Source organism: Lichenostomus cassidix, chromosome 2, assembly GCF_008360975.1.
Source record: "Lichenostomus cassidix isolate B80296 chromosome 2, HeHo_3.0, whole genome shotgun sequence".
NCBI classification, from domain to species: Eukaryota; Metazoa; Chordata; class Aves; order Passeriformes; family Meliphagidae; genus Lichenostomus; species Lichenostomus cassidix.
In genome coordinates, this window is record NC_139482.1 from 20,203,174 (window position 1) to 20,228,990 (window position 25,817).

Below are 25,817 nucleotides of genomic sequence, written 5' to 3' on the forward strand. Positions count from 1 at the left end.
TTTTTTTAATTTTTTTATTTTCAGTTCAGACATCCTATCACTGTTTATGAACCACACCCTTGAATTCATTCTTTCCGTCCATTCTCTTTTCCCTCTTCTTTTTTCATGTGGTAACTATTGGTTTTTCTCTTTGTAGCCAAATATAATATTTTATTGTTTTTTGTCATGGAAACACTCAAACTTGTTTTTGTTCCAGCCCTTATGAAAGCATCTCATTAATTGAACTGGCCTCAAGGAGATAAGAAAATACACTCCTGACTCTAAAGAGCATACCTCTGACTGCTTTTTATTTTGAAACTGTGCAGAAAGCCATTGCTGAACAGTTAACAATGTAAAGGAGACTCACAAATTTCAGATTTCCATCAATATTTCTTCCCCATCCTTAATGCTTTCCCAACAGATCAATTCGAAGTGTTCAGCTTGGGCCACATTAATTTCTGAGGTAATGCTGCAGAAATCAGCAGGGTTTATGTCAGAGCTGGGTTTGGTTCCCTTGCCCATGGTGTGCAGATGGCCCCAGGGAGCACCAGGGATGATGTGAAAGGCTGGTCCATGAGACTTATTAGATGCATATTAGAAACTCCTGCTGTTTCCCCTGCCACATCGCTTCCCTGGGCTGGTTTAGATGATTAAGAGCATGTGTTCCTGCTAGATCTCATGCTGTGGCTCTGAATCAGGAAATATACCACAAACACATTTTAAATTTCACATTTTGAACAGACTTCTGGCAAACGCAGCTGTCACTGGGCCTCACAAGCAGCCAAGCAGTAAGATTTTTCTGAAGACACTGAGCTTCCAGCAGACAAACAGGCTTCTTCCCCAGACCGTGACAGCTTCATTACAGATTCTGAATCTGAGCTGTGATTTCATCCATACTGACTTCTTTTGAATGCCTTGAGACGATCGATTGGACAGAGGAACCATTATCTATTCAAGTCATGCAGCCTCCCTGCAGAATGCAAAAAAGTGCTGTCTCGGTCAAAATAAAAGTGTTTAAGCTATTAAGCCTGTGTTATCAGCCACCAAAGCAAAATACTGTCTTTTGAACATCTAACAGGCTGTGATTTTTATAGAAAAATTAATTCTTTATTTCTTCTGGGGATGCAAGCCTCAGTTCCTGAGGTCTCACATTAACCCGGAGTCACTGAATTTATTTCCGGTTAAAAACCAGATTTTTCCTCTTATATCTCTAACATCAGAGCACTGTCAGGCCTTGTGAGTAGTTAGTGAGCACACAATTAATCAAATTATGTAACAATGCAGTACACTTAGCCCTGGAGGTAGGGGGACTAGCTCAGCTCTTTGTTAGACTTGCTCAGCTATTTAGCTTGGACAGAACCCAAACTTCTCCTGGGGTTAAAAAGTGTCTGACAGAGCTTATTAAAATATTGAGTTTCCTCTCATCCAAAAGTGATCAGAGGAAAAGAGACACACAGAAATCTGTTTCTAACAGTACTGTCACTTTCTGAGAGAGATTCATGGATTGCTTCTTTTGACTTTTTTGATGTTTATCAAGCTAATAAAATTTTGGAGTGGTCTTGAAGTGCTACTAGTTGGAAAATTATGGTGGGATTTGTTGCCTTATATTCCTATTCTCTGCTTTAGGTTGGTTTTTTTGGGGGGGGTTGTTTGTTTGATTGGTTGGTTTTTTTGTTGTTTTGGGTTGTTGGGGTCTTTTCTTGCTAGAACTTGCTGTTAACTAGTTTAGTTTTAGGATTTATACGTACTATATGCTTATAGAATGAGAATCTTTCTATTATTAGTTCAGTTGCTGAAAGACAGCAGCACATTCTTTGTTTGCTGTATCTCTTTTATAGTTTTCACATCCAAGGTTACTGTCAAGGTGACTTTTGCAGCTGCAGTCCTACCAGGGACATACTAATGGAAGGTGGTAGACTGTTAGTATCGGGTGCCATTTCATTAGCATGCAAGAAGCCAAGAAAATTCAATCACTGAGGGCTCTAGGCAGCAAAATCACATGTCATTTGGAAATTGCACTGAGCATTTGCCCCCTGTGTGTTTTCTTCAGCTTTGAGAGGGAAGACTAGGGAAGGTGTGCCAGTTCCACCAGATATAAACGGGTCCAAACTAAAATCTCACATCCTTTCTGGAAAACAAGAAACAGGGTTAACAAGGCTTTAGCACTGCCACCTAATTCACTTCACTTGTTTTAAAAATGCATTGTAAGTTCACAGTACTGCTGTGATATGTCAGAGAGTGGAGGTTCTCTGGTTTATGACTGCCTGAGGCACACTCTTCTGAGTAGGAAATTATTACTCTTAAAAGCCAAACCCCGTCTTTTGTGGCAAGTACGTTTGCTATATATCTTAGCTTCCAAAGAATACTATTAAAATGTAATTTACTTGACCCAAATACAGTAGTTTGGATGTTTATTCTGCCCTTGAAGTCAAGAAAGTTGCAATGGTTTTTTGTTTTATCAGAAGGAATTATGAAATCTAGCCCAAATTTAGAAGTCATCTTTAACTATGCCTCTAAATATCAATGGTGCAAAACATCAGCACAGGTTCCTGCAAAAAGAAGCCGTTTGTTTGCACAAGCACACACACACAAAAAAAATAATCTGGGTTTATATGCCCAGAGAAACAAGGTGATAATTCTGGAGGGAAAGGGAAGAAGAATGTGGCCAAGTCCCCAGACAGAAAATGCTATTTAATGCAAGGCTGTTCTGACATCCTCATTTTAAATGTGTACAGGTGGTTCAGATACCAAGTAAACCTGCAGAGAAAATAACTCTATTAGCTGCTTTACATTTTAAATGTCAAATAATTTTCAATACTTACAGATGTTTGTTGTTTCCTCCTAGAAATGAAACAGTTCTCATGTACTCTGTGTGGCAGACACTCTCTTTGGAAATCTTTGACAATATTTCTTCCATTTTTAGGTCTATGGTGGCCCAGATTTCCTCTCTCCTAGGCTAGCCCAGCTGTGTGTTCCAAGATCAGCACAGAACCCACTGCGAGTCTCCACCACTGGCAATTCAGCCATTGTCCGTTTCGAGACAGATGCAGCAGTGACAGGGAAAGGTTTTAATGCCTCCTGGCAAGAAAATCCTGGTGGTGAGTATACTGGTTAATACCATGAGAAATTCAGGAAGTCTGAGGATTGAGGATCAGCAAGCATTTACAGTAGTTAAACAGCACAGGACTGAAAGCTGAAGGAGAATTTGTGTGATGCTGAATTTGGTAACACTAAGAGATGCTGAAAAACACACAGAGTTAAAAATTGTCTAATTAGCTGAAGTCTAGGCCAATTTATGTATTTTGTTTGGGTTTCTTCTCTACATAATTAATCAAGACATTCCTGAAATCAGCAAAGGAGTTTTGCATGCTACCAGTTCTTGCCACCCACTTACCCATATAGAGTTTTTTATTCACTGAAGAATGCTTTTGGTTTTAAATGGTAATTGAAAAATATCTGACAACATGGCTTAACTTGAAGAACTCAGTGGACTCCAAAAATATTTGGAGTGATTAGTAAATACTTGAACTCTATAAGGTCCCTCCACCCCAAATGTGATTATTTGTTCATAGCCTTACTGGTAATCAGTAAAAGAAGAGACATGCTTAAAAGACTCAAACACGTCTCTACACAGGAGTTCTTATAAAAAGGCCAATTATTGGAAAATAATTGCAATGAAAAGCGACGCAATACAAATTTTAATTCTTACAGTTTTGCTTGATTAAGCACACTGATTCATTAATTTGTCAAGGTTTATACTTCTCCTCTCTCACAAGTTTTGTAAGAAAGGCACAAGATTTTTTTTTTTTAATAAAAGAAGTCTACAATAGTCCTTTGAATTAATCCCCTTCTGAGATCTGGCAGCTTATTATTTCTGCTTAGGCCCCCTGAAGCTTTCTCATCCCTTTACAACGTCTTGCCTGTTGTACTCCAACCCCCCTCTAGCCTTTAAAATACCCACTCACCAGAATGCAATAACAGGATAGTTTTTTTATCCTTCCAGCAGGCTGCCTCCATCTACAGCAGTCCCAATGTCTTTCTTTCTCCCTCCTCCATCCCTTCTAAAGATATAAAAGTCTGTTTGTTTGTGTTTGTTCTGTTGAAAGCCCTGGTACTTCCCACACAGGATTCATCATTCCAGGCTATTTAGATATTCATGAGCATCAGAGCTGTTCTGACCAGAAGTATCTAAGGGTGGAGTCCTCAGGAAACCCTCAACTTCATGGGTAGAGAAGTAGAAATTTGAGGTTTGCAGTTGCTGCACTGCTCATGAGCAACAAGGAGCTCCCAACTGCCTTGATATAGAAGTAGTTTTCTCACCCAGTGCTCAGCTAGGCCTAGTCATTGCTTTCTCAGTGTGCCATGTCTGTGGCATTCATATGGACGGTATTTTGGATTGCTTTTACAGTGTCTGGGATAGAGGAATAGCAGCACTAATGCTTCAGCCTTTAGAACAGCTACTACCAGCTTGGGGCTGCCTTACTCACAGCATTGTTGTGGCATATTAAACCATAATAATAATATTACGCTCTCCTGATAGGAATTTCCATTGCTTTTTGTTGCAGCCAGGATGCTTCAACAACTGTAGCACTCATCTTACAAAAGATTAATGTAGGAAATATAAAGAAGGATGTGTTCTTTGTTTAAAAATAGAGGTGGACTCTCACTAAGCATAAAAGAGAAGAGCTTGTGATTAAAACTGATTGTGTCTTTTTCAGGCTGCGGTGGTATTTTCCAAGCTACGAGTGGGGAAATCCATTCTCCAAATTATCCTCATCCTTATAACAACAACACAGATTGTTCTTGGGTCATCCAAGTTGACCACAGCCACAGAGTCCTATTGAATTTCACAGATTTTGACATTGAAAATCACAATTTGTGTAACTATGACAATGTTGAAGTAAGTAACAAAAGAAATTTCAAAAGTTTCCTTAATGAGTCTGGTGAAATGCTTGCAAAATAACCTGATACATAGATGAGTGTTGTGATCACACCCTTTCCCATTTAGAGTGCAGTTTACTAGCTTGATCCAAGCCATAGGATGCACTGCTGACATATAGAATAGATTGCCCACACTCTGCTACAAACTCAGGAGAGGGGGAGTCGACATCCAGGGGGAATTGTTGGTGGCTGATTTTCTTTATGTATGCACTGTCTATTCAGGTGCTCCTCAGCTGTCTGTTTAATTGCTTCATTAGACCCACTGCTCTCTTTAAAGCTTCACATTGCTGTTGGTTTGTGAACTTTTGTTGATGTCACAGAAATTCAAATTGCTGCTCAATCAGTTCACAACAACGAAAAGCTCTCCAAGTCTCCACTTGGCCTTTTGGGAACAAGGACATGAAACCCTGACCCTCGATGTCAGATTGCACTTCACTCAGTACAAAGGCATGTGTGATGAGTACTAGTCAGATAAAGCAGAGTGGCTGTAGCCCAGAATCCAGCTTTCCTCTCCTTGATAAACTGTCATTCACAGAGAACTCAATTTGGCAGGAACTGAGACTCTTTTGAAAACAGCATCAGTTTTAACAACATTGCCTCGTAAAGCTTTTTTGTACTGAACCAGAAGAAAAGGAAATGTGTCCCCATTTTGCTGAGCAGAACTGAAGATTCCATTTGGCCACAAAGCGTCTTTGTACAATGACTGTTCCTTTTTTTTTTTTTCTGGTTATGAAGCATAAGGAAATATGGTTATGTCATTTTATTTGAATTATGAACTACATCAGGGGACCATTGAAAACGAACCTTCAAATCTTCTGTGTTATCACACAGGAGTAGAAAGCCAAAGTACCTGACAAACACAGGCCATCTGAGATAGTAGTACTTCTATTAGTGCAAAAAGACAATTTACAAATTAAGGGCTAAATCTGAAAAGGCCTGATATACAAGTTTCTCTTTAAGACCTGCTGCCAATGGAGTGTGTACACCTATCTAAACACTTTGTGGAGTACTCTGCTCCATGAGCTCCTTGGAGCTACAGATGCAAGTCTCCCATTACCTTAATAGGCTGGATAGGACACTGAGTTTTCAGTCACTGAAAAGAATCAATCCCTCAGTGGGCTGAGGAGACAGCTGTGCCAAAGCTCTTTGCATGAACAGAGTTTGCAGACCATGTGCAGTGACACCCCTTATCCTCCAAAGTTATTCGAACTATCTGATGTTTGTTTCTGCTTTTTGGTTTTTTGGGGGTGGTGAAGAAGGAAGTAACCCATCAGCCCCAGCTGTGCAAACACAACTGGAGGCTCAAATTAAATGCAGACATCAATCACTGCCCACCAAGTGGAGTGTGGTTTGAAAATTGATGAGGGGGAATGCTGGTTTGAAGCCAAGAGATAATGAAGGGCTCTGAGGCTTTGGTGTATGAGGTAGAGTTTTTCAGTGCTCATGCAGGGAACCTGCAGGGCAAGAAAGGAGTAAATGAGGTTTCTTTGGCTCCTGGTACGCCAATAATAGGAGAATCACCTTTTACCAATATCTGGATGTGATTTGTGTTCACCTTGTTCCAAGACTTTCTATATGCCTCACACACAGGAGAACAGAGTGAGGGGACGGAGAGGCTGGAAAAGTGTAAGTAGGTGTCTGTGAATGGTTTAGGAATTGCATTCCAAAAGCTGTGCAAATGGAAAAAACAGGCAGCTAAGGAAGCAGGTGGGTTGTTTTTCTCTCCCTAATATAGGAACAACTGCTATGTACGAGTAGGACAGTGTTTCCACCCTTTTCTGTTCCTTGAATTTTTACTTATCTGCATGGATTTTATTTGCTCTGTGAGTTCTCTTGGGGCTTCCCTCCACCCTTCAGTGTACCAACGGTCTTTTCCTTCATCCTCCCCCTTCCAGATACACTCATTTTTCCCTGTGTTATGACTCAAGATTTTTTTTTTTTTCAAATATTTCTACCATAAATTCCTTTCTATGGGGAACACATGAAAATGTAATTTTTACCTCTAAGATTTTCTATTGCACATGTGTTATATGAGCAAAGTGGGAGGAGGGAAAATACTTGTGCCTGCTGCTTCTTGGCTGTGCTGCTGTTCCGTACAGCCCAGTGCATTTTTCAGTTTTGCTCAGTGATTTTACTGGTGAATCTGAGCAGAGATCTGAGTTCAGCCAAATGTATTCTGAGCCTGTGATGGTAAATCACGGGATAACTGCCCTGAGCTCCCTCTAGAGCCAATGGAAGGAGTGCACAGAGAGCACAGAGAGCACATTTTTCATTCGTTTAGCTGCCTAAATTTAGTTGAGCCCTCTGTTTCTGTGCCTCGATTCTGTTTCTTATTTGTTCTCAGAATAGATGACCAGCTCTTCATCTGCTAAATGAGGGTGTACAGCCTTTCTTTAATCTCAAGTCAGTCATAACTCTAATCTTAACTCAGTCATACTATGTAGAAAGCATAAGATCTTTGTTTTTTGTTGTCACTGTCACCATACATGAGCAAATTTTTATTTCCTTTCTGTGTGCTTTTATCTGGAGAGTGTTTCTCACAACAAATTTGTTTCTTTGAAGGAAAAGGGGGGAAAGTAGTTGTGAATGCACTAATTGCTGTATTTTTGACTGCGTTTAACCAGTAATGTATCTGATGGTATGCCAGGAGCACAGGCCAGCAGGAGGTTCAAGTATTTGGAGACTCGAGGATGATATGGCTCAGAAGGCAGTGCTTGTAGCACAAGGTGCTGAAAAAGGGAGGTAGAAATAGTTGCTCCATCCAGTGAGTTTGGTTAAGTAAATGTTATTTTTCTTTCCTATTGCAGTGTAACAAACAGTACACATGAATGTATGAATGTAAGCTTCTAGGAGCTACAGAGGAGGCAGGACTTCATTTATTCCAGGTGCTGGCAAAGAGGATCTTTCAAGAGAGAACAGTTAGAAATATGTGGAGTTTTTTGGGCTCAGAAGACAAAAATTGACATCTTTTTGTCACATGTTCGTGCAAAATTCGGGCCACATTTGAAGAAGAAGCCAATGAGTCACTCAGTTATGTTCACTGTGGAAAGGGAATTGCTGTTATGCAGAGTGTAACTGAAAACTTGGCTTTCAAGTAAGCAGATGCATTGGGTTTCCTTACTCATGCAGCCACAAAAATGCATTTCTCAGATGTTTTTAAAATAACTTTAAGAAACTGCAGAGACACAGCTCTTTCCTGAGCTAGTGTATGAATACTATGGTTTCGGATCTAACTTCAAGCCTGAAATTCTCCTAGTTGTATCCGCAGCTGGGCAGAGGCTCACAGATCCATCAAACCTGGCATTTTACCAGGGCATCAGTCAGGCCCTCTCTCTATGCTCTTGGTTCTAGCATTCAGATAAAATCTTCTCACTACTGTCTAGGGAAAGATACTGCCGTAATTCCCAAGGGTTATTTTGTTAGTAGTTACTTTTCTTTCCCCCCACATTCCATGGTTTGTGGTTTTTAACTCCAGGCAGTTTGATTTATGTACAGAATATATGTGCAAAGGAAGAATAAACACTGCACACTGTGTGTTAGAGGGCTGATTGTGGCAGGCTGCCAAGTGAGAAGAAAAGGTTGAATGGATGGATGGTTTTGGGTGTCTTTACCAGGTACTCATTTTAACAGGCGTTACAGACTTAATATTCAATCACAAGATCCCACACAGCTAGCTAGTGTTCACAGAATTACAGGCAAATGTTTAATTCATGAGTACAGCATTGACTATGTGGGGTATGACAGGGGATTAAGCAGGAGTTTTGTCCCTTGTTTCTCAGCTCTGAGGTTTATTTGAGACAGGTCATCTTTCTCTCTGCTGCTGTTTTTATATTTTTTTCACTAGTGTGCTCAAAGGTCTTTGAATACTAAAGGCAGAAACATCGCATTGTGTTACACAGTCTAGTTAAAATTTCTAATTCATTGGTGATGCCTTGCACAGACTTTATAGAATGTGAGGCATTTTGAAGTAAAAGAAGACAATCTCAATATAAAGTACATGTCTTCTAATCTTGTAGCATTTATATAGCTTTTAGCATCCTGGCTCCATCGTCGAGTACTCCTATCCATATTTCAATCCATATTTTTCTCCAGCTGAGCCAAAAATTATATTAAATGATGTGCCTATGGGAAGGCAGGGCGTAAATGCTGAAACAGGAACTGAATTTGACTGCTGTTGCTGCCCAATAGCCCAAAGACTCTTCCTCTGTGGGTCATACAACTGTGCTGGGAACTCCAATGCTCCTCACTTCTGAAACCAGGCACTTCTGAGACTGTCCCATGGCTCCAAACACAGCAGCAACAAATCACTTCTGCTGGAGTGCTAGGAAGGATTAATGGGAGACTGAGTCTGTGGCCATTTTTCTCTGTGGTTTCACTTGTCAAAATGTTGATGTTGCTTAAGCTATGAAATCATTAGTTCTAACTTCTCTGTCCTTCTCTTCCCGATTGTGAAACGGAAGGAAACGAAATTATCAGCTGTAGGGGGGGAAAAAAGAGAAGGAAGGCATTTGTGGTAAAATGAAAAGTGAAGTTTTGTAAACCTATATTTGCTTTCTTCCCCTTTTTTTTTTTTTTAACTTTTTCTTTACCCACTGTTTAAATAGCACTTCATGTATATGTGTGTAATTGAGCACTCTAAAGCTGTTATAAAACATAGATATATGGACTCTGATCCTTGATGCTGCATACATGTATCTTAAAAACATAATTGTAATGACCTTTTATCCAGAGTCATAGCTCTCACTGGTGCACCAGTTGCATGTTAGGGCCAGTTTAGAAATCTTGACTGAGGCAAGATATAGGGTTTAATTGAACAAAAGCTACATGGGAACTCATGTTAGCCATTAACAGAATACAAAAAATGTATGGGGAAATATGGATTGTTGAATGAGGGTTGCTTCAATACCCAATACAAATGAAAGAAGATGTTTACTTGAGGCATTTCTCTTACAAGGGCCACAGTAGCTTCAACCTGAAATACACACATTTTTTGGAAATTGGCACTTAAGATAGGCAATGCACAGTTTGTTTGCCCTGGGCATAGCAGGACTATATCAGAATCAAAATATATGAAACGTAAGAGAGGGAATGAAATAAAAGTCTTAATACTCCCATTGAAACCAAATATTTCATTTGATCTTTTTGTAACAGGTATTTGATGGTCCTAACAATGAAGCACCACTGCTTAGAAAACTCTGTGGAACACAGAATCCTCCCCCTATCACATCCTCCAGGAATCTGATGTACATCCGATTGCACTCTGATAACACCATCCAGCACAGGGGCTTCAGTGCTCGTTTCACAGAGGGTAATTTCGTCATTTACATTACTTCATATTTATCCAATTACAGTCTTTTAGCACAGGTGATAATGGGAAGTGTCATTCCCACACATACAGCACACCAGTGTGTATCTTTACCAAAAACTAATCTTTCCAAATTATAAATTAAAGCATTTAAAGTCTGAGGATCAACTCAAATTCTTCAACTGGGAAAAAAGAAATCATACTTTTTATAGCAAGGCATCTAGTACACATCAGCTACCTCTTATTTTTCCTCCCTAGAGGGTTAGCTGTCCATAACTATCCTGAGAAAAATGTGCAACTGGCAGTTTCCACAGACCTAGTGACAAAATAACATTTTATATGTCCATCCATGCGCATGAATCTGAAAAGCTATAAAAGATTTCTGTGTGGTGCTGTTGATGAAGTTCATGGATTCAGGCCTGCACACCCTGCCAAACATCAACTATTCAATTTGTGGGGGACTAATTGGTGTTTTACATGGTTTCCTTTTTAATGAAAAATGACACCAACTGGGCAGAATTTTTCATGAAATTACATACTATTTGATAACTGGTGATTTGCTTTCACTTTTTCTCAATAATTTGGGAAACATTTTTTTCCCTAAGATACAGACATTTAATTTTTGCAGAGAAAATCAGTTTCTCTCATTTCCTCCTCTCCTCATTTCCTCAGTCTCGGGATTCTTTTCACTATAAATTAGTAGTTTCCCCAGAAGTGTTTCTTTCTTTGAAAATATTGTGAAAAATTATATAGAAAAGGAGGATTTTGCATCAACCAAAAATCTCAGAAACCCCAGTTACTAAGGTACTAGTTAGATACCTAATTAGGAATTTCTGGTTAACAGCTGTGAGAGCCTAATGTGTTCAGCTTTCTCAGAGCAGACCTACTGGATTCTGTACTGCACAAACCATGACTGGTGAGTGAGTGCTCCCTGCCCAGGATGTTAGCAACCCATCTTCTCTCTTCCTGAGAAAACTCAGTTAAGCCCCATCTGTTGTTTTGTATTCTAGGCAGCACAGCACAATAAATGAATCTCACTTTTTGGTACACGCCTCCTCACCCTGCAGTTTAAAGCAGGTGTGTGTTAAACTATGACCTGGGGAGTTTATGAGCAGCCACTGAGCTTAGAGATGAGGCAGCACTCAGCACTGTCAGCCAAAGTTCTGCAGTCAGCCAAGCTCTTATGTGTGTGCAACACCTCACACAATTGCAGTTTTGCTGACACAGCTCACAAGAGGATCCTGTCAATGCAATGTGGTTCTACCCCTGGGTGCTGCAATGTTGTGGAGAGTTACTTATGATTTTTTTCTTCCGAGTTGCCAACACAACAGACAAATGATCAGAGAAATGGGTGTATTGCACTATCCTGGAACCAAGTTATTTTGGCCCCAAGATTTCTCTTCTGGGCTATGAGGAGAAGAAAACTATCAGGCCTAAAGTCACTATGGCTTCTCTCAGATGGTCAGCCAGGTGCAGTATGGCTTGTGGATCCAGATGAAGAAAGTGCACCCAGTGCTGGGAGCTAATCCTTAAGTCTCTTTTTCTGATTAAAAAATATTGAGAATTTTATCCCCATTTCACGCTGATGTACCATGTTACACTTTATGCATTCATTTTCACTACAGAATTTTAGAAAGGTGATTTTAACATATAAATATTTATAAATGTACCTATATGTGTTTCATTCTAAAGCATGTGGAAGTTTCATAGAGTCGGACTCAGTTGGGTCAGCAATTTCCTCTCCTCTGTATCCTGCCAAATACCCAAACAATCAGAACTGCAGCTGGATTATTCAGGCTCAGGAACCATGTAAGTAAAAACATCTTTTATAGTTAGCTGGGATGACTAACATCCTCATCTTCTTTTCTGTAATAACAATGCAAAGTTCCTCCTTTATTTCTTTAGGAAGTTCTGCATCCTGGTAATTGGAAAGTGTGGCTCTCCCAATCTGTCACAACTCAGATTTCACTGTAAAAGATTTAGTGCCTAGTGAGGAAAACAATTTACAACTTTGTCGTCTTAGCCCATTTACTGTGACCCTAATGTTACAATTATAAATAAGGTGTTGAATACTATGTGAAATTGGATTCATTAGTGAGAAAATCTAAGGGTTTACATATAATTAAAGCACTTGTATTTAGCTGACCTTATTTTGGTCTAGAGTTTTCAAGATGGAATTGTGTTACATGAAATCTATGCTGTTAACCTTAAAAAAATAGATTGAAAAATGAGAAAAGGTACACAGAAATTCAATTTCAAATACAAACAAAAATATATAAATAAACTGGTGTTATGTGCATACACTCCCACCTATTCATAATTTTACACATATTTATGATTGATCATAAAACACCAAATATTTTCCATCAGATACAGGTATTACCTTTAATACCCACTATTACCTTTACAGTCTATAGGATTCCTAAAAAAATTTGTGTGTGTTAAATCCTATAATAGTGTCCTGGTATCCTAATTTTAAGTATCAACTATTCTGCTTCAGTTGTACTTTTTATATTTAGCCATTGTTGTTAAAATCATGGAATGTTTCAATCCCATTTATAAGTTTCTTTGGCTGATTTATAAAACAAATATCAATTTGCCAAGAAAACACCAAAACACAAATCAGGAGACAAGAAATAGTTTTTTTTAGCATAGTTACTGATATAAATAAGATGTCCATGAAAAGAACATCATCAAAGCTGTTCCTCACCTATGCAGAGTTTATGTTTAAAAACAAACTTTTCCTGGATTTATGTTGAAAACTCATACATGACTGCTGTCTCCTGAATTATGCGAGTATGAAAGGCCATAAAAGTGCCGTATAAGAAGCAGTGACTTCCTCCATTTATAACAGGACCACCCCACACCACATGTTGCAGCTGCACGTGGCTTCTTGATGCTGTTGTACAGCACTACATACTTAGATAGCATACATACATGGCATTGCCTACCCATATTCCACAGATTTAACCAATGGCAGGCCCCAGCAGAGTTCCTGCTCTGCCTTTACTGAGAAGGCCAACAAGTCTCCTGCTCTGGCCACCCACTGTGTTTTTCCTTTTTGCTGTATATCCTGAGGACCTGCATTGCTAGCTGTAATTGATTGAGCAGATGGGACACAAAGGAGCATGGAACACGCGTGTGCAGCTGAATGCCAGTCAGTGGCACCCTGCTGGATGCAGTGCTGGCTCCATGGCTGTCATTTCAGCTCATGCCAGACAATTAAGTGGGGCCTGGTGAGAAGCAAAATATTTGTGTCAAATTCAGCTTGGTCAATGTGGGAGAAAACTTAGTTGTCTTCTAAATCATGAGACTCTTTCTGGCCCACTCAAACTGCATAGGAGCTCTAAGGCCAGTAGTAACTCATTCCCAGACTAGTGTCAAGGACAGCTTCTCTTCTGCCAGCTGGGACTGCACCTTTGTTTAACTCAGACAAGCAAGAGCAGTATGGGAGTCAAAAATACCCTGAATCAGAAATCCTCTTTTTTAGGATATAGCCTGCAGTGCAAGAGTGTGGAAAATCCAATTCTGTACAAGTATAGCTGAGGGTAGTTAATGATCCTTTGACCAGTCCAATTGATGAATATGGAATGTTGCAATATGATGAAAGAAGCGGCTCTTTCTAAGCCTGGAGCAGGGCAGCAGCAGTTCACATTTGTCCGGATCTATGGTATAGATCACAAAGGGACAGCAGGTCATGGATGTGTAGAAATAAGTTTTGTTTCTGGATGTCTGTAGATTTTCCAGGTTCTATTTGCTGATGTTTTCAGTATATAATGAAGCTGTCCAGATACAAGGAAACCTAGATTCATGTATATGCGTTAAATCTTGTCCTTCTTGATTGTACTAGAATGTACTGAAAGGTGAAGAGATTTACCAGGACCTTTGCAGTAAAGGTTAATGCACTTCCATCAAATTCATTCAACATATAATGGAAAAAAACTACTTCAGATGTTATGCTTTATGGAGACTGATTGACTTCAGGGGAAAATGAGAACATTTGTCTACATGTAATTATTTCTCTGTGAAATTTCTTTCTAAGTTTTTATTCTTTCCTGTTTCCAGTCAACCACGTCACACTTTCGTTCACTGACTTTGATATTGAAAACAATAGACAAAACTGTACAACGGATTTTGTGGAGATTTTGGATGGAAATAACTATGAGGCTCCTCTTCAAGGTATTGTACCTTTCTCTTTTGTATTTCATATCTAGAACTACACCCAGGTTTAGCAGGAGAAGGTTTTCTGTGCATGGCCTCCTGCTTCATAGATTTTCTTTGGTAACAGAATCTCCTTGGCCACTCTGGCCAGAGAAAAAAGAGAATGGAGGATAAGTCTTCAGTGTGAATGGCAGAGTCCTCCCAGGCTGTGCTCCTACTGACCTGCAGTTTGGTGTTCACTCCAGATGCCTTTTCCTTCCTCCTCAGCTGAACAATATTGGGAACCAAGCAATTCAGTTTAAACTGAATTCCCAGTTAGCTATACAAAAACAAAACATAACTCACAAGCACAGTAAATAAGTGCAGTCCATGCTAAACACAGGTAGAAAAGCTGCAGTTTTCTGGGAGTAGAAAATGTTTTTCCTCAAGCTCAGGAAAGCCTGGTTTTTCTCCCCTTTCCTGAGTTTTCTACAGCTTTCTTCTAGTATCTTTGGTCAGAACCACCCACTTCAAGTGCTAGGAGCAGCCTGAAGCAGGAAAATTCAGAGTACCGGCCACAGGGTGGTCCCAGCTCTCCTCTCATCCCCAGGGTTGCTTCAAATTCCATCTGGAAAATTCAGAATATCTGTGTCTTATTATGTTCCTCCTTACTCTACTTTTGCATATGCTCCTTTGTTGGGAGTGGGGCTGCAGTCAATTGAAATGGTGTAACTAAGAAGAGAATTCATATTTTGGTCTCCTGTCCTTGGCTTTCATTTGGCAAAAGGACTTTTCAGTCCTTAAAGAGGACATTTCAGAAAGATGGGAAAAAACATTTTAGGAGGGCCTATTGTTATTGAACAAGGTGTCATGGTTTTAAGCTGAAAGAAGGTAGATTTAAACTAGATATAAAGAAGAAATTTTTTACAATGAGGGTGGTGAAGCACTGCAACAAGTTGCCCTGGGAGTTGGTAGATGCCCTGGAAACATTCAAGGTCAGGCTGGATGAGGTTCTGGGCAGCCTGATTTAGTTGAAGATGTCCCTGCTCTTTTCAGGGGGATTGTAGTAAATGACCTTTAAGGGCTCCTTCTAACCCAAAGTATTCCATGATTCTGTGATACTGGCTGCTATCTTTCATTTTACTGTCAGATGCCTTTTTGCTAGATCATGATTCATATTCCTAGTTCCCATGTTACAATCAATTACAAGGGAACTGGTCTGTTATTTTTCATTGTTTTTTTTATCAGAAACCAATTGAGTGAAATGGAAACTGCTGTCAGACATACTTAATAGGTTTGGTTGGGTTTTATTTCCAATTAGGCTGTAATTTCTCATTTTTTTCATTATCATTGGGGGAACTCAATGACAGACTATCTGGTAATGACTGTGTCTGCAGTGCAGTAGGTCATTTTTCTGTTAAAAAAAATTGCCACCAGAGTTGAGTTTTGTGCAAATGAAATGGAGTATTTCATTTTTATGTAGATTGAATTGACAACTGAAATTGTAAGCAACAAATGTTACTTCTGCTTGTTGTCAGGCATTAACTCCAAATATTAAATTAGCAGTAGTAATTACATGCTGAACACTCCTTTTTTCCCCTCTGGCTTGCTCTCTTTCAGGCCGTTACTGTGGCACTACCATACCACATCCTGTCACTTCTTTTGGTAATGCCTTGGTGGTGAACTTCATCTCCAACAACAACATTACTGCCAGGGGCTTCCATGCCACCTATGCTGCATCATCATCATGTAAGTCCATACAACAGGTGCTAGCTCCTTATGCCTCTGACGTTTAAGGAAAGAACAGATCCTTTACCTCTTGTTCTCTCTGCAATTCGATTTTTTTAACCCCCACTGTTGGCCTTCCTCTTTTTGGCCAAGGTCTCAGCAAGTATATCAACAAGCTTAAGAACAAAGAAACAAGGAGAAATACTTTCTTGATTAATAAATGCTCTGGCTCTGTCAAGCCTTTTTGTTGGTTTTTTTATGCCATCCTTACCAAACCTCTGCTGTCTCTTTCTTGTTGCAGCCTGCGGGGGTACTTTCCACATGGACAGAGGAGCTTTCAACAGCCCTGGCTATCCTGAGCCATATCCGCTCAACAGCGAGTGTGTCTGGACAATCCTCAGCTCCCCTGGCAACCGGCTCCAGCTGTCCTTCATGTAAGTGCATTGCCAGGGGTTATTAGTCAGCCTTTAACAGACCTGAAGGAAGGATGCTCTGTGTTTATTAGGAAATGTAATTACTGAATGATAAAGCTGAAACGTATTTTTAGAGTAACTTGGAAAGAGAACACAGCAGGGGTTAGTGGCAGCTTGCAATCAGTGTTTCCCTGTCTTAGTCATTGCTTATATTAAGGCATATACAGCATTGTATAAATAGGTGGTTTATTATTTAAGCAGCATGAGGTACTGAAGAAGCCAGTTCTCACTCATTTAAAAACAAGCGGAGGAAATTTAGTATCATTTTGCCTTTTCTTTACAAAGGAAATTCCTACAATGTAAAGATTCATTTTAGTGTTTATGATTCCCTGATTAATATAAAGGGCCTAGATTTTAGGGTTGTATCTCCAGAGGGACCTTAGCTCACTGGAGTGGTAGGCTGAGAAACCTCGTGAAATTAAACAAAGCCAAGTGGCAGATGCTGTACTGGGTTGGGGCAATCCCAGATACACCCACAGGCTGGGCAGCGAAGTGATTGAGGGCAGCCCAAAAGAGAAAGACTTGGGGGTGATGGTTGATGAAAAACTCACCATGAGCCAGCAATGTGCACTCACAGCCCAGAAAGCCAAAGGAATCCTGGACTGCATCCAAAGGAGTGTGGCCAGCACATTGAGGGAGGATTCTGCCCCTCTACTCTGTTCTTGTAAGACCCCAGTTGGAACCCCACGTCGGGTTGTGTTGCCCGCAGTGTAAGAAAGACATAGAAGCCACAAAGTTGAAAAGGGGACTGGAGCACCTCCCTTGTGAAGAGACACTGAGAAAGTTTGGGCTGCTCGGGCTAGAGAAGAGAAGGCTGTGTGGAGACCTCTTAGCAACCTTCCAGTGTCTGAAGGGGGCCTACAGGGAAGCTGGAGAGGGACTCTTCATCAGCAACTGTAGTGACAGGACAAGGGGCAGTAGCTTCAAACTGAAAAGGAACAGGTTTAGATTAGGTGTTAGAAAGAAATTCTTCCCTATGAGGGTAGTGAGGCTCTGGAACAGGTTGCCCAGAGAAGTTGTGAATGCCCCAAACCTGGCAATTTTCAAGGCCAAATTGGATGGGGCTCTGGGCAATCTGGTCTACTGGAAGGTGTCCCTGTCCATGGCAGGGGGTTTGGAACTACTCAATCTTTAAGGTTCCTTTTGACTCAAAATATTATGTTCTGAGTTTCTAAAATTGATATTAAGCTCTTCAAAATTTCTCCAACAGTTAAAGCAGAGGAGGTACAACAGGAATCAGAATATGTGTTGGAATTTTGTTTTCCCTTCAGCAAACTAACTTTCCTTTGAACACTTCTGACAGGAAAGTCATGTGGAGAATAATGTGGAGTCCTTTACCAGGGCTGTTAGGTCCTTCTTTACCCATGAGGTAGATTTCTGAGTGTCTCCGTTTCCAGGCATCAAACAGTGGCTGCTGCCAAGAAATGGAGCACTGACCTTTAGCTAAGCTCACCAAGAATGAGCAGGAAAAGAAAACTAACTCTGAAACCTGCATTTGCAGTTAATCTGAACAAAAGGGAAATTTTTCCAGTAACACACTGACTGCATAAGGCACAGCTTGTTAGGCATGTGCTGATTCGCTAATGCAATAAAAAGGACATTCTATTCCTCCTCTACTCACTGAAGCACAGAAAAAGTACTACAGCCTGAAAACATTTTCCGAAATGTTTTGCAAAACCTGAAAACATTTTCCAAAATGCTACAAAGTAACAAATAATTTTTCAGAAACAACCCAAAAATCTAGCGTGAAGCAGAAACCTTCAGCCGAACATACTCTCACTTACATAAAGTGACACTGAATAGATGTAAATTCTTTTTCTTCAGTTACACATAGCTGAAAGGCAAGCTGAAAATACTGGAAAGCATGGAGTAATTGTGTTAGAAAGCACTGTTTGTTTTATTTCATTTAATATTAGGGGTTTATAAAGTTTTTTTGGCATGAGGCATTCATTTTATTCAGCTCAGTCTGAACTGAAATGTCTGTCTTGCAATGTAAGGGTTAGCTTTAAATTGTTCTGAAGTATATCCAGATGAGTGGCTGGAACCATTTCTCAGCATGGTATGCTGAACACATATGGCTATACTCAAGTCTGAAAGGGAGATTCTGTTACCAGAAAATCAGAAAGCATAAATATTTAAGGTATTGGTTATAAGAGACACTCTCTGGAATCTTTGCTTTTTATTCATGCTTTATATTCTGGAAAGCATGTTGGATTGAATAAAAGCATTTCACGTAGAATAGCAGATACTGACTTTTAGAATATATTTAGCATTCAGCTTGGTACAATAATTAGGAATTTTTAATTTGGTTACTGTATCCCATTCTTTTCCTATGGTAAAAAGTAGTTTAGAAGAGTTAATAACAATCCTTGTTATTATTTTGCACACCCAGATATGTGAAACTCAGAGAGGCCAGAGAAACAGTAATATTTTACAATTCTGGAGAAACTGCTAAGGGATTTCTGAGCTCTGAGGTGTTAACTACAACTTAATCAGCAAAACAATGTAATCAAGTTGTTTTCTCACCACAGAGTGTTCTGAAATAATATACATGTGAAGGGGCTAAAATATTCTCTGTATGAAACACTCACTGGATTTACATTAACAATCTGGATTGTATATCAGGTTGTTCTTGGCTGTTTTTTGAGAACCAAGAAATTTTACAAGAGTTTTAGAACTCCATAAAATGTGTAACTGCTCACTGAAGCTCTGTTATAAAATAAGGGGCTGGAAAGGGAGAGCCCTGGATTGGTGGCCTTGGCAGGTGATGAGGGTTTTGTCACTGCCCTTTTCTGAACTCTTGCAGTAGGATACCAGCTCCAGTGGGATTAGTGGCCTGGCAGTGGCACACTCCGAAGCATGTGCCAGTTGCAAACATGCTAATGCTCTTCTGTTGCTATTGAAACAGAGCATTTCGGCTGGAAAATAGTAGAGGCTGCACCAAAGATTACCTGGAGATTCGTGAAGGGAACGATACAGGCACGCTGGCAGGACGATTCTGTGGGAGCTCCTTGCCTTCAAATTACACATCAACTGTTGGACACATCCTGTGGGTCAAATTTGTCTCGGATAGTTCAGCCACGGGTGTTGGCTTCAGAGCCACCTTCTCTCACTGTAAGTAGAAGTAATTTGATTGAAAACTATTGATATTTCATAGTAAAGTCTATTAGAAAATACTTGCTGATATCAAAAAGGCTGTAAATTCACTTATAAAATATTGTGTAAAATATCTGCTGAATGTGAAGGGATGCTCTAAAACATGCCACAGTGGAACACGTGTGCATGTAAGTATATTAAATAAATTTGTAAGTACATCATATTTGTTAGGCAATTGACATATTAAGAAAAAAGCATTTCTTTCCCAGATTTCTGTTTTGCTTTTTGAGTATGATAGTGTACATCTTCTGGTCTGGATCTAGATGCCATCAACCAGGGAGTGGAATTAGAAAAAAGGAAATTATGCTAATTTATAGATCCAAAATTCCAAGGGACCATTGCCAACATTATTCTGACTTGCTGTATGAACAGACTGCTGAAGCTAAACATCCGCAGTCATTATGATTATGCAGGCCAAACTTCTGATAATTTTCCTTGTTTTGAGATTTTAACTACTCATTTTCAAATGGAATTATCAGTAGTTCAGACCTCAATGAACTCAGAACCATTTTTCACCAGAACACGTAAAGGCATTTAAGAAAAAAAATGTTTCATGCTTTTGGGTAGAAATGAACATAAAGTGGTCAGAGTCAGGGAGGAGTTTAGGAGTGCTGTCTTCCCTCCTTTTCCTACACATAGACCCACATGGCTCAAATGGGTAATTTCCTTCAGAAAAGGGAACACTGCATCCCTCAAAACAAGAAAATAATTAGATGTGCATCTTAGGTGCACATCTTAATGTACAATTAGATGTGCATTTAAGACATGTCTCAGACATGTGCCTTACAGCACTGTCTAGTCTTAAGTAAATTAAGTCAGATGGGCCCCAGTGTTTCTTTTACTCTACGTGAATTAGAGGCATTAGTTGTCTCTTTCTTGTTTTCCAGTGTATGGAAATGACATTGTGGGAGACAGAGGACAAATAGCTTCACCACAGTGGCCCAGAAGTTACCCTCACAATGCCGATTACCAGTGGCGGATAAGCGTTAATTCTTCACAAGTTATCCATGGCCAAATCCTGCAGATGGATATTGAAAATCATGACACATGCCAGTTTGACCATCTAAAGGTGATTTCATTCTGAGAAGTTATTTTATTTCAATCAACTTTAGTAAAATGGATGAATAGAGAAACCTTCAAAAGTAATGGGAAGCATTTCTGAGGATCTGGTGTGGCTTATTGTTTTTGCTATGTTGTCTTTTCAATTATTATTAGTTATAATAATGGAAGAGTTACATAGTCTTTGGTTCCCTAGCAAACATTTCCAATCTGTAAGTTTGAAATTTACTAAAAATAAGTCTGCAGTGGTACAATCCTGAATATTAGTATTCAAGAATTTCAAGTCAGATAGCAGACTGAAATTTGCTCTGTGCTGGTTCAGCTAAGGACAGCAATGATAATAACATCTCATTGCTTCTAAAAATAAAGTTATTTTAAAATCCTACAAGGAAAAATCCTTTCCTTGCACCTTCTTTTCTCTCTGTATCAGTAATTTTGCTGCTGGCAGTACAAAGGTGCCTCTTTCTTCCAGTTTGATTGTTTTTCTGTACCCCCTTGTAATACAGTCTAGCCAGCCTAAAAAACAGAATAATGGAATAGTTTGGAGTTGGAAGGGACCTTTTACAGGTCATTTAGTCCAAACTCCCTGCAATGAGCAGAGGAATCTTCAATACAGCACTCACAGTGCTCAACAAAATGGAACAATAGAGGCAACACTTTCTTTCTGAACTTAGCTAAACATAACTACTTAAGGTAAATCTCTTCTTTCTTTCTTTTTTTTTTAAAGCAGTTAATTCATCAATTATCCCCTTTTAATTTGAGAAAGTTAATGCTAGTTCAATATTTTCAGTTCATTATTAATTTACTGATGTTCAAATGTAATATTATTTCAAAAAGGAAAAATCACTTTTTCTTTCATCTCATGTCATACATTAACAGTATTTTTTTCTCCTTACTCAGCCTGCCTTTCTTTGTCCCTCTGAAAGCAAAATGAGTTTCTTAAGCCAGCTAGACATTTAGTGAATGTAAATCAGCCTGACCTTTAACCTGACTCAAGGATTAGATCGTTAAAGTAATGTTAATGTTTATTTAATATTTCCTAGCTTTCTCTACCAGACATTTTACTGGGTGGTAGATGACAAGAACAAAATGGGTTTGAAAGATGGCAAAGGAGAAGCATCTTGTAATCAGCCAAGATTTTGGCTCATTAATACATACAACAAAAATAATATTTCTGCATATTTATCTGAAAGAATTCAAAATATATATGTTCATGAGTGTGGGGGTGGGGAGCAGGGGGAAGAAAGGAATAAAAGAAAGCAATTCCTTTTCCTTGCATGTCATGGGGGTTTTTTTTCCCCCATGAAGGAACAAAATTGTACCTGTGGACTTTTTAACGTGGAATGCCAGCCTATGTCCCCAAAGAGCAGTCCTGGTATTGGGAATGAGCTGAATTTGATGGCTTCCATTTATATCCCTCTTCTGTGAAAACTCCACATTTAACAGCATATAATGGAAATGGAAATAGAGATTTTTTTTTTCCCCTTTTCATAAAGGACGTTTCTCTCTAACTTGGATTTTCTGAAACATCCCTCATTCATTTAAAGAGGGTGATTTTCTCCTTGGGAATTTGCTGAGTATGGGGCAGATGAAAATCTGGCTGTGTGAGGAACAGTATCATTCTTTCTGCAGGTGTATGATGGGCCCACTGTTCATTCTCGTCTCATTGCAACATACTGTGGTGCAGACCCTGCTTCTTTTGCGTCCTCTGGCAGTTCCATGACAATCCAGTTCCAGTCAGATTCATCTGTAACTGGACAAGGCTTTCTTTTGGAGTGGTATGCAGTGGATGCTTCTGCTGTTACACAGACCATTGCTAGAGGTGGGTTTTCAGTGGCTTGCACAGTTACAAGTGATACAGCCAGTGATACACTTGACTTTAAGTAAAGAACTTCAAACAAACTTCCCCACTAGAGAAAGCTCTAGCTATTAATAAGGGAAAACTTTCAGTGACATTTTAATGAAGCATTTTATTAGCTTTTTAAAACAATTTCGCGGTACTCTTAGATATACTAATTTACAGTGTTCTAAAAATTAGCATGTTCCTAGAGGATCATTTTTCTTTACAGAGGTATTTCATTAAATCTAAACATTTGATCTGCTTTAATGGAAAATTATGTACTCTTGAGAAACCATTCTAAATCATTAGCCATTGTGATGTGAAACCAGCACAATAACTTATGTTAAACTGTGGTAGATGCTCTTAAGTCTTTTGCTGGATATTCCTCACGGCAAAATAGGTGACATCATTGCTCATCACTGTACCTTCATTGTACTTAATCATAGGACTGTCTTCTTACACTACATGAGGGGAGTGTTTGGTTTAAAAAGAGGATGCTTTCTTTTTTTGTCTCCTTGTCCACGACAGGCGCATGTGGAGGGGCTGTAACAGCTGAAGAAACACCTTCATTCCTCTTCTCACCGGGCTGGCCAATGAGTTACAGAAATCATGCAGACTGTATGTGGCTTATCAGAGCTCCTGGATCCACTGTGGAATTCAATATCCTGGCAATAGACATAGAATCTCACATTTCGTGCAACTACGACAAACTTATTATCAAAGATGGTGAGAAGCCTATCTTGTCCTACCCTGACAGGATGCAGTAGAGATCCAAGGTCCAAATACCTCAAATCCACTGAGCTTAAGCAATCTGGACAGCAAGGGTAACATGCCCTAAAACAGTACTCTTCCTCTATTCTGAGACATTCTGCTAGTTAAAATAAAATCAGCAAAGTCTAGCAAAAAATTTGGTGATCTATAAAAATATTTCTAAATCTGTAAGGGGTTGAAGGTCTTGAAAAGCACCTTCCTGGAAGTGTGAGCCCCAGCAACAAACAGGCAGTGGACTGATGTGGACTGATTTAGTTTTAACACTTAGGTGTTCTTTTCATCTCAGGAGACAATAGTCTTTCCCCAGTACTGGCTACTCTGTGTGGAAGAGAACCTCCTGGGCCAATAAGATCAACTGGAGATGCAATGTTCATCCAGTTTGTGTCAGATGCAAGTGTCACTGGAGCTGGGTTTAATGCCTCTTATCACAAAAGTAAGATTTTTTTTCTGTTCTCCCCTAGATAAATGTCTGCCTGGCTGCTAACAATGGGGCCAAAGACTCTGGCATTGTTAACAGCCATCTACAATCTAATTAATCACACACACTAATGATGCACATCTCATGAATATGTGTTAACAAATGTCTGATGCTACAATTTTACAAAGGTAAAATTTGCAATTTTCCCAGCAATATAATGGATCAAAGCATGATTCAACCAGACCAGTCACTTTTCAGAAGGAAGAAAAGTGTATGCCCAAGTTTATAACAGCTCAGCTGAAGGGTGAAAGAATCCTCAGCTAAGAGGGGGAAATAAATGACTCAAAGCAGAAAGAGACAAAAGCAGAAAGGAATATAAATTCCAGCAAGAATGTCAGCAATTTCCAGCAACAGTCCTCCCACATGCACTCAGGAATGATAACAGATTCCTGAATGGGCTGGGGCACCAAGGAAGTTGTTAGGGCAACAGTGACAATCAGGGGAAGTTTTTCTGACTGGCAGCTGGAGTAGATAGCACTGTTTTGGTCCATGGCTAGAAGCAATGTTCTCAGTGTAATGATAAGCTCGTGCCATGGCAGGTCCTTGACATAGCTGCGTGCTTATTCATCTGCTAGGTCTGAGAACTGAGTCTCACTGTCAGGAATTTCAGTGAGTGTCATCTTGCAATCTATTAGCTTGTGTTCGGGGAGGTCATTCATCATGTGCATTGCTATATGCCCCTCTGCTCTTCATACACTCATTTCAACGTTTGTTTTTACTCATCACATCTTTTACAAGACAGGGTTTTTCTCTAAATGAACAGCTGAATATTTGACACTAATATTTTTCTCTTTGCTTCAACTTTTAACTTTTTTTTCAGGTTGTGGAGGCTATTTGCACACAAGCAGGGGTGTGATAACATCCCCCAACTACCCTCAAGACTATTCTCCAAATCTGAATTGTTCATGGCATGTAGTGGTTACCCCTGGATTTATCATTGCTGTTCATTTTGAACAGCCTTTCCAGGTTAAGAGTGAGGATACTTCCTGCAACCTTGGAGATTATGTTGAGGTGAGGTTATTGACTGGGTCACCAAATCCTCAAAGCTGTTTAAGCTACTGAATCTTTCAGATTTTGGTGTCAATAAAGCAGCTCAGGATGTCACGGGGTGGAAACACCAAAGAGAAATACCAAAGATGATATTTCTCTCTATCTGACTCTCTCTCTTTTTTATTAATATGCATTAACTAATCACTAAGTTATTCCTTTCCCCTGTGGATAGAATCATTAAGATGGTTTGTGCTCAAAATTTACGTTTTAGGGCCATTTGCTTGAGTAACATTAGCAATTTCTGTTTTAGCTGAAGAATGGGTTAGATAATTCTGCCCCACCTTTGGAGTCTGGAAGAGGTCATGGACGGTTTTGTGGAAGCAGCCCTATCTCTACCATGTACACCACAGACAATCAGCTGTTTGTCCACTTCACTTCTGACAGCAGGAATGAGGGTCAAGGATTTAAACTGAAATATGAGGCTAAGAGTCTAGGTAAGTCTTCGTAATAAACCTAAATCCTGCAACTCATACATATATAACTTGGAGTTTGTCCTCTTAAAGGATATTTTTGTTGTAAGTCCCAGCCCTGGCAAAATCAGGTGTCTGCAAAAATGTTCTGTAATGCATGACTTCTAATCTGACACTCAGATTTTTCATTTTCAAAGAGAGTCAGGTTCAGGTCACAGAAACTGGAGATATTAAAGAAAAAAGAACAAAGAGAGACCATTTAGTAGGGAAGTAGCATCTATGGTTAGGAAGGGACGTTAAAAATGCATACAGGAAATGAAAATAACGTTGGAAACTAGAACATTATTTTGAACATATAGTACCCAGTGCAAGTGCTAAATGAAGTTGGGAATTTTTCAGGGTAGAGTGTCTAGAAAGTTGGCAACATTTCTTGCAAGTTTTACTCCCAGCTGAGAAAATAACATTAATTGCCAAAGCTCACTTTTTT

The 25,817-nt window shown here is 39.5% G+C and overlaps 1 protein-coding gene across 2 annotated transcripts in view; it reads left to right on the forward strand.

The window, feature by feature from the left end:
• CUBN (cubilin) overlaps positions 1–25,817 on the forward strand; it is a 141,365-nt gene that overhangs the window by 66,538 nt on the left and 49,010 nt on the right. For both annotated transcript variants that reach the window (XM_085050605.1, XM_085050606.1), the window contains exons 30-43: positions 2,903–3,077; positions 4,698–4,879; positions 10,072–10,228; positions 11,918–12,034; positions 14,291–14,404; positions 15,986–16,114; positions 16,395–16,527; positions 19,475–19,680; positions 20,610–20,791; positions 22,414–22,603; positions 23,150–23,347; positions 23,679–23,825; positions 24,691–24,881; positions 25,171–25,354. In XM_085050605.1, the coding sequence (XP_084906731.1) occupies positions 2,903–3,077; positions 4,698–4,879; positions 10,072–10,228; positions 11,918–12,034; positions 14,291–14,404; positions 15,986–16,114; positions 16,395–16,527; positions 19,475–19,680; positions 20,610–20,791; positions 22,414–22,603; positions 23,150–23,347; positions 23,679–23,825; positions 24,691–24,881; positions 25,171–25,354 (2,305 nt within the window). The remainder of the gene's footprint in view (positions 1–2,902; positions 3,078–4,697; positions 4,880–10,071; positions 10,229–11,917; positions 12,035–14,290; positions 14,405–15,985; positions 16,115–16,394; positions 16,528–19,474; positions 19,681–20,609; positions 20,792–22,413; positions 22,604–23,149; positions 23,348–23,678; positions 23,826–24,690; positions 24,882–25,170; positions 25,355–25,817) is intronic.